This window comes from Syngnathus scovelli, chromosome 19 (assembly GCF_024217435.2).
Source record: "Syngnathus scovelli strain Florida chromosome 19, RoL_Ssco_1.2, whole genome shotgun sequence".
Classification (NCBI taxonomy): domain Eukaryota; kingdom Metazoa; phylum Chordata; class Actinopteri; order Syngnathiformes; family Syngnathidae; genus Syngnathus; species Syngnathus scovelli.
The window spans coordinates 11,939,220-11,947,931 of record NC_090865.1 but is presented as its reverse complement, the minus strand read 5'-3'; the positions used below and the strand labels follow the sequence as shown (position 1 = coordinate 11,947,931).

The window sequence follows — 8,712 nt, the reverse complement described above, 5'->3', positions numbered from 1 at the left end:
CATCGTGGAAACGATCCTGAATTTTTCGACTGCGGTCTCGCTTCGCTACCCTGATGGCACGGTTCAAGTTGGCTCTCGCTGTCCTCAGTGTCTCCTTGTCGCCAGACTTGAAGGCAGAGTTCCGCGCTCGTAGCGTTTGACGTACCTCCTCAGTCATCCTGGGTCGTTGGTTGCCCCGGGTGATGATATTCTTAGTGGTGCTGACGTCCTCGGTGCATTTGTTGATGTAGGCTGACACAGTCATGGCGCTCGTAGCGTTTGACGTACCTCCTCAGTCATCCAGGGTCGTTGGTTGCCCCGGGTGATGATATTCTTAGTGGTGCTGACGTCCTCGCTGCATTTGTTGATGTAGGCTGACACAGTCATGGCACACGCATGTCAAATCTACATCGGGAAAACTGGGAGGGAGGGAGGGAGGGAGCCAGGCAGGCAGGGAGGCAGGCAGGGAGGCAGGCAGGCAGGCAGGCAGGCAGGCAGGCAGGCAGGCAGGCAGGCAGGCAGGCAGGCAGGCAGGCAGGCAGGCAGGCAGGCAGGCAGGCAGGCAGGCAGGCAGGCAGGCAGGCAGGCAGGCAGGCAGGCAGGCAGGCAGGCAGGCAGGCAGGCAGGCAGGCAGGCAGGCAGGCAGGCAGGCAGGCAGGCAGGCAGGCAGGCAGGCAGGCAGGCAGGCAGGCAGGCAGGCAGGCAGGCAGGCAGGCAGTGTCTGTCTGTTGAGGTTTTCACCTTGTTCTTCTCCTGCTGAAGTTCTAACTGGACGTCCATCAGTTTGGCTCTCAGCTCGTCATTGGCGGCCTGAAGGGCGCCCGTTCACTCCGCCTTGGCCCGCCCTGCTGGAGCTCGTTTGGACATCTCTTACTCGAGTCTCGCCCGGTCGTCAGTCAGAGATCACAACATTTGTACCTGGAGAGCACAAACGCAGTGCTGTTTTCCACTGGCTTCGGACTCAACTTCAATCGGTACCGTACTGTTAGACGTGAAATAGGAAGTGTTTCACATAAATGGACGACGAAAGGGGTACTCACCATTGTAGCTCCTGCTGGTCAATGATACGAACCTCTTCTTGCAGTGGAAAACATACAGCCAACAAACACCGTGGAACCTAAAGGAATGAAATTAAACATTAACATTTAGCCTCAACCAACATTCACAAACGTAAATCTTTTTGAACACAATGAGTTGTACTTACCGTGTACGCTCTAGACGGTCCACTTGCAAGCAGAAAATAAAGATATTTCTGTTGATAATCGTCGTGTTTGTATCTGTTGTCTCGCTCAAGGCCATTGCGCCCACAGATTTGAATTTTGGCGAGAGTTCAGCCTATTGACGTCATTTCCGCGGTGTAATACCCGCATGTCTGAAACGGCAAAGTTAAGAGTAGAGTTAAAGTTTTTAATCAACGCAATCATTTACAACCGTTGACCAGTCGAAATAATCGTCGAAATTTGGCGTCTGTGGCTGGAAGCAGACGCCGAGTTCGACGTTCCTCCCAAACGCCACACTCCCTCGCTTTTCAGGGCTACACAAAAAAAACATATTTTTCAAAACAATGAGTTGTAATTACCTTGTACGCTCTAGACGGTCAAGTTGCAGGCTGAAAACAAAAATATTCGTCTTGTTAGTCGTCGTGTTACTAACCGCTGTGTCTTGTTTGCCAGCATTGCCGCTTTCCTACTTCCTGTTGCAAGTCACGCCCACGGATTATGGTGTTGTTCAGTGCGGCATGGTGTTGTTCAGTGCGGCATGGTGTTGTTCAGTGGGGCATGGTGTTGTTCAGTGTGGCATGGTGGTGTTCAGTGCGGCATGGTGTTGTTCAGTGCGGCATGGTGTTGTTCAGTGCGGCATGGTGGTGTTCAGTGCGGGATGGTGTTGTTCAGTGCGGCATGGTGTTGTTCAGTGCGGGATGGTGTTTTTCAGTGCGGCATGGTGTTGTTCAGTGCGGCATGGTGTTGTTCAGTGCGGCATGGTGTTGTTCAGTGCGGCATGGTGTTGTTTAGTGCGGCATGGTGTTGTTCAGTGCTGCATAATGTTGTTCAGTGCGGCATAATGTTGTTCAGTGTTGTTCAGACTTGTTTTGCCGTTTTCAGCAGCTCAAAGCTCCCGTTTTGTCAGTGCCTTTGCCACTCGCTGTGCGCTGAAAACAACGGACTCGCCCGGCTGCTCAGCCCGTCAACCATTAGCCGCGAGCGCGACGTCATTGTCCGTAAGGAGCTAGTGGCAAAATGCACCCTGTTAGAGTTGCGCTCGCTCCAACTTATTTTGGAAGAACCACACGGGAGACAAGTAAGTTCTTTTGGCCACCTGCAGGTGGAGAGTCCATCCGTTGTACGAATGAAGTCTGACTCTCGGCTCCTGCACGAGCATTTTTATTAAGAGAAACAGGGTGGGTGTAAGCGTGGATTGAATAGAGAAAGCCCTTGACCTCTAGTCAAATCATAGCAAGGGGTGTTTTACAACTTTGTGTAGGAAGTTGCTATCGCTTATGATAGGGATAAATAAGGGATAAATAATATTATTTATTACAGGTTGCAGTCAAAGTCAAAGCAACATAATCATACGATAAAGATAATCTGGAAAACCCTGACACACCCTGTAGTTGTCACTTTTGGAAAAGACGAGCGTCCCTCCAATCATCGCCGGTGACGTGTTTTTCAGGCTCTGGAGACAGGAGCTCATGTCAGAAATGTCATTGTGAGTCGCGTTTGTTTCTGCGCCGGAGCCGTTCGTTCCCTTTGCATCCAAAGAATCTCAAAGGCGGATTATTTGTGTCGACAGGAGAGAGATTTGCTGCTACGATACCGACGTCGAGAATCTCTGAGGAGGAACAAAGCGTGAGGTCCTGCAAGGTGAGTCTGTTTGTTTGCGGCTGCTTGGTGTTGCGCAAGATGAAATGGCCTTTTTCTCGCTATCGTTCTTCTCGTCGATTCATCGTGAGGTGTCGCTTCAGTTTGTTCAGAGAGATGTTTGCTTCCGCGCCCGCAGGTCATCGAAACATTTTACGGCTACGACGAAGACGTGTTGGTGGACTCGGACGGATCGTCCTTGTCTTTTCACACCGACAGAACCCCCGACACGGAACCCGAAGAGGTAGCCCGCCATTTCTGCCAGCGTATTGGCGCCAAACATTCCTCTTCAGCCTGGAATCGGACTCGTCTTTGCGTCGCGGGTGCTTTGTCGCCGGTCTGACTGATTCTGGTACTAGTGCTGTGTTGCATTGGTGTGTGCATGAGGAGGCGGAGCTTCGCTACCGCCAGCTGACGCAAGAATATCAAGCGCTGCAACGAGCCTACGCTCTGCTCGCCCAGACCAGCGGAGGGGACTACGACGCCGAGAAGGAGATCAAGGTGGCGCCCCTTCCCGCAACCCCCGGCCGGGTCGCAGCCTCCCCGTTCTCACCCAGCCTCGGGTGTTCTCTGGTCTGAAAGGAGGAGGAGGAGCCTCCCTCCTCCTCCTTTCAGACCAGAGAAAAGCTGATGGTAGAAATGGGTCACTATCAAAGCAGAGTAGCAGATCTGGAGTCAGCGCTGAAGCAACAAGGACAGGTAAGGTCATCAATGAGCACACCTTTTTCTCAGACAAAATAGCTACATTCTTCAGTCACTCATTCGTCTGGCATTACTGGACCAACGTGGCTGGGAAAATGCGGAGAAAAGCAAATGTCATTTTCCAGTCAACCAAAGAATTTGTGGATGAAAATGACACAACATTCCAAAGCTGTCCACGCGTTTGTCTCTTCTAGAATGTCAAGTGGGTGGAGGAGAAGCAGCTGCTGCGTCAGAGCAATCAGCAGTTGGCCGAAAAGGTGACGGAAAGAAAGGCGCTGGGCGGAGTCGCTTGGCGTCACACCTGTCGGGAAGCCCCGCAGATGAGGTCTGACTGTCTTTTCAGGTCAGGCGGATGGAGGCGGAAGAAGCGCGTCTGAAAGAGCACATCCAGGATATCCGAGACCAAAACGAACTGCTTGAGTTCCGCATCCTGGAGCTGGAGGTGGGAAGACTCGCACAAGCGTGTTGAGGCCAGAGATGTGACAGACGGACGGACGGACGGATGCATGCCTCTGCCTTTCAGGAGAGGGAGTGGCGCTCCCCCGTCTTGAAGTTTCTGCAAGTCCGTTTCCCAGACGGCAACAGCCCTTTGCAGATCTACTGCGAGGCCGAGGGCGTGAGCGTACGTAAGGCGTCCCTCGCAACCCTAACCTTAACCCGAGGTCCCAGAACACCTTACATTGCTCCTTGCGCCTTTCCCCCGGACATCGTCATCAGTGATCTGATGAAGAAGCTGGACATCCTGGGCGATAACGCCGTAAGTGTATGTCGAACTCCTTATGTTCGCACTCCACGAGACTCGGCGGCTCAAATGTGACTTTTGGAAGGCTTTGCGCTGAAAGAAGCTTATTGACGCTGTGCCTTTGGGCTCTTGCAGAATCTCACCAACGAGGAGCAGGTGGTCGTGATTCACGCCAGGACCCTTCTCACCCTAGCCGAGAAGGTAACGCGCACGTCCACGCACGCTCTCGCATTCTGCTTATGTGACAGCAGCCTTTCCTCAGTGGTTAGAATACATCAAAGTGACCAAGTCAGCACTTCAACAGTAGATGTTGGACATTGAAAGTGAGAAGGTAGACAGACACGCGACATCGGCCAAGGGGAACTCCGGCAATGTGCCCCAACAATTCTGACTTTGAGCTGTGCTAGGATATGTTCTGTAAGCAGAAGGGCTACCTGGATGAAGAGTTGGACTTCAGGAAGCGTTCCATGGACCAGGCTCATAAGGTAAGCCACCCTCAAATCTCCCGCCGGACCACTGATGGACGAGGATTGCGGCCCAGAGGATCCTGAAGCTGGAGGCCATGTTGTACGAGGCGCTACCGCAGCGGGACTGCCCCGCCACGGACGGCGAAAAAGCCAGCCACGCTGGCGTGAATGACGTGCTGACGGCGGATCAGAGAGAAGAGCTTAGGAGCGCCGTGGACCAATGGAAGCGAGCCCTGATGTGCGAGTTGAGGGAGCGCGACGCTTGCATCCTCCAAGATAGAATGGATCTGCTGCACAGCGCGCAACAGGTAAGGGCCCAAAGCCAGCCCGGCACTTACTTGCACGCTTACTGGCTTTTGAAGGCCACTTTCCATTTGTCCGTCCTAGAGGAACAAAGAGCTGAAAGAATTCATCGTAGCTCAGAAGAGACAAATCAAACAATTGGAGGAGAAGTTTCTGTTTCTCTTTCTATTCTTCTCCTTGGCCTTCATTCTGTGGCCCTAACACCAGCTGGTGAGTGAGCTCCAGCTGCACCCCACTCGACACCTCCGATACACTGCCAGCCGGTCTCAGATGTTGGCAGACGCTCCAATGCCGACGTATACCCCCCGCCACGGTGACAGAGGCACCGCGTCACACCGGCGCTCATCCAATCAGAAGGCAGGAAAGGCAAATTCACATGCAGGGCACTCTTGAACCAGAAGAGAGCGCCACAAAAAACGGTTGTTGCCCCAAACGCGCACTAAAAAGGGTCAGAATAACAAGAGTCCCACCGGCCAGCCGGGGCCACCCGTCCATCCATTTCTTCAGGGGGGAAAAAAATTGGAGTCACCGGTGAGTACATTTTGCATTTAGCTCTGCTTTTCTGCTTCTGTCTTCAAGTGTGTGGCATCCTGCGACCAAAGATTCAGCCAACCCCAAAGCGGTTGACCTCAACGTCCCACCACCATGCCGACCACAGCAGGTGACGTGATGCTTTGGACATCCTTCCGTCTCAGATGCCCAAAAGTACTCTTTGCCACATCTGCGGCAATACGGTGTCTTTTCAAAGGTGCAAATAAATCCAGCGTGGGCGGAACACGCACATCTTCGTTTTTTCCCGCTTTGTTTGTGTGACAGCTGTTGTGAACATTTTATACAAATAAAGTTGTATAGTACAGGTTTGGCCAAGCCGCAATTCCTGAACCGCATGCGGCTCTTTGCTTGGATTCATGCGGCCCTTTTATGTTCATATCAACATTTGTGTGTGTGTGTGTGTGTGGGGGGGGGGGGGGGGAGTGTTGTGCGTGTTGGCTTCACTTGAGTTCAATTTGGTATTTTGGTCAAAAGCGCATGTGGTGAAATTCCACAAAGTAGGATGGGCAAACACATTCCAGTAAACTATTAGTGTCAATTGGGCTCTCGAAATGGCAGGGAAAAGATGCACAGCAAAACGGCAATATGTAGATGAACACAGGACGTTTTTATCAGAGTGGGAAAGTTTCTATTTTTGGTGAACGTGATGGCAAACCATTCTGCCTGATATGTCAGACCTCAGCGCATTTCAAAGATTCAAATCTTCAGCGCCATGCACTTCAGCTCACTCCATGGCTAACATTGATCAGGCGTCGAACCCGCAACATCATGCTTAAGAGGTGGACATGCTAACCAGTGCGCCATTATGTCAACGCATAATAACTAAGTCTACTGATCAAAACAGCGGTTACTATATGACGTCGCTACGTGGTCAAGTGACGCAGACAAGACATCAATGGACGGACCTTCCTCCGAAATTAGAATCCGTGGGCAGAGTTAACTTGTTTAAAAGGGAGTGGGCAGAAGAAATATTTAATTTATTTAAATCTATTTTGAGTGCGCACCATTATGCCAATGCATAACAACTGTAAATCTACTAAACAAAACAGCGGTTGCTATATGACATCTGCCACGTTGTGGTCACGTGACAGACGTGACGTCTATGGACGAAACTTCCGCCGGAATTCAAATCCGTGGGGAGAGTTAACTTGTTTAAAAGGGAGTGGGCAGAAGAATTATTTAATTTATTCAAATCCATTTGGAGTGTGCGCCATTATGTCAATGCATAACAACTGTAAGTCTACTAAACAAAACAGCGGTTGCTATATGACGTCTGCCACGTCGTGGTCACGTGACGCGGACGTGACGTCGACGCCTATTTTACATCCCACCGATCACAGGACCCCTCGGCTGCATAACCGCGCCCCCTTCCCAACCAATCGGATTTGCTATACGCGAAAACGACGCCAATGGGCGGGCTCTTCCGCCAGAATTTAAATCCGTGGGCGTGGCTCGCAACAGGAAGTAGGAAAATGGCGATGTTGACAAAGACACAGCGGATGGTAACATACGACTAACGAGAGAAATATTTTTATTTTCTGCTTGCAACTGGACCGTCCAGAGCGTACACGGTAAGTACAACTCATCGTTTTTAAAAATAAGTACTTTTGTTGCCCTGAAAAGCGAGTGAGTGTGGCGTTTGGGGGGAACGTCGAATTTCGACCATTATTTCGACTGGTCAACGGTTGTAAATGATTGCGTTGATTAAAAACTTTATTTAACTCTACTCTTAACTTTGCCGTTTCAGATATGCGGGTATTACACCGCGGAAATGACGTCAATAGGCTGAACTGTCGCCAAAATTCAAATCTGTGGGCGCAATGGCCTTGAGCGAGACAACGGATACAAACACGACGACTATCAACAGAAATATCTTTATTTTCTGCTTGCAAGTGGACCGTCTAGAGCGTACACGGTTAGTACAACTCATTAGGTTTAAAAAGATTTACGTTTGTGTAGTTTGCGTTGCGTTACATCTGTGAATGTTGGTTGAGGCTAAATGTTAATGTTTAATTTCCTTCCTTTAGGTTCCACGGTGTTTGTTGGCTGTAAGTTTTCCACTGCAAGAAGAGGCTCGTATCATTGACCAGGAGCGAGCTACAAGTATCATTGACCAGGAGCGAGCTACAATGGTGAGTAGCCATAACATTTATCTTAAACACTTCCTATTTCATGTCTAACAGTACTTGATTTAACAAATAACCATAAATAAATACAGTGTGGGCACTGAAGTTAACATGTGATTATACTGCCTAATCTGTCACCGAGTATATTGTTGCAAAGTAATATAAGATCCAAAGTTGTAATTCAGAATAGTTTTCAAAAGAAGGCCATTAGAATTATATACAAGTCTGATTACCCTGAACATAATAGCAAGCTATTAATTAAATCACAAATTCTTCAATTCAAAGATTTGGTAGATTATCAGACAAATAATGTCCAACAGTAATTGATTTAACACATCACGATAAGTAGATTGAGTGTGGGCACTCTCAAGTTAACATATGTGATTATACTGCCTAATCTGTTACAGAGTATGTTGTTGCCGAGTAATGTAGAATAGATCCAAAGTAGTAATCCAGAATAGTTTTGAAAAGGCCATTAGAATAATAAACAAATCTGATTACCGTGAAGATAATAACAAGCTAAGTGTTTAATATGTCCTATGAAGTCAAAATTGGGCACCATCATGTGGTGAAATTTGGAATTGCATCACATCCAATTTTGCCTGGGAACAAACAGATTTAATAAATCTTAGTCTTAAATAAGCCACTCCTCAAACAAGTAAACTCTGCCCATTTTGCGCAGTAGATGTTCTGTTAATATCTAGTATTTATACAAAGTCATAATTTAAATTGCTTTCATTTAACTAAGCGTTTAATACTTCCTATCAGGTCTCAAGTCAAGATTTGGCAAAATACAATTTCAGCAAATCCAATTTTGCCAGGGAACAAGAATAGATTAAATAAACTAAATAAGTCTTCTTCCCATTAAATAAATCAGAAAAGTCTGTCTTGTAACCAGTCCTCTTCAAACAAGTAAAGTCTACCCATTTTGTGGCGTGGATTTTGTGTCTATGCCTAGTATTTATACAAAATCATAATTTAAA

The 8,712-nt window shown here is 48.7% G+C and overlaps 1 protein-coding gene across 1 annotated transcript; it reads left to right on the top strand.

Annotated features, from left to right (window-relative positions):
- The first annotated feature begins 2,710 nt into the window (after positions 1 to 2,710).
- On the top strand, positions 2,711 to 5,832 carry LOC125987040 (janus kinase and microtubule-interacting protein 3-like). The gene is made up of 8 exons (XM_068649059.1): positions 2,711 to 2,840; positions 2,977 to 3,536; positions 3,734 to 3,796; positions 3,883 to 3,981; positions 4,063 to 4,296; positions 4,417 to 5,056; positions 5,136 to 5,261; positions 5,631 to 5,832. The coding sequence occupies exons 2-6, from the start codon at positions 3,468 to 3,470 to the stop codon at positions 4,600 to 4,602; spliced, it is 651 nt and encodes a 216-aa protein (XP_068505160.1). The 5' UTR covers positions 2,711 to 2,840; positions 2,977 to 3,467; the 3' UTR covers positions 4,603 to 5,056; positions 5,136 to 5,261; positions 5,631 to 5,832.
- The last annotated feature ends 2,880 nt before the right edge of the window (positions 5,833 to 8,712 follow it).

Coding starts and splice junctions, on each gene's coding strand:
- LOC125987040 (XM_068649059.1), top strand. CDS start 3,468: ATGGTAGAAATGGGTCACTATCAAAGCAGAGTAGCAGATCTGGAGTCA. Junction 3,797..3,882: donor ATCAGCAGTTGGCCGAAAAG/GTGACGGAAAGA, acceptor CTGTCTTTTCAG/GTCAGGCGGATGGAGGCGGA. Junction 3,982..4,062: donor TCCGCATCCTGGAGCTGGAG/GTGGGAAGACTC, acceptor TCTGCCTTTCAG/GAGAGGGAGTGGCGCTCCCC.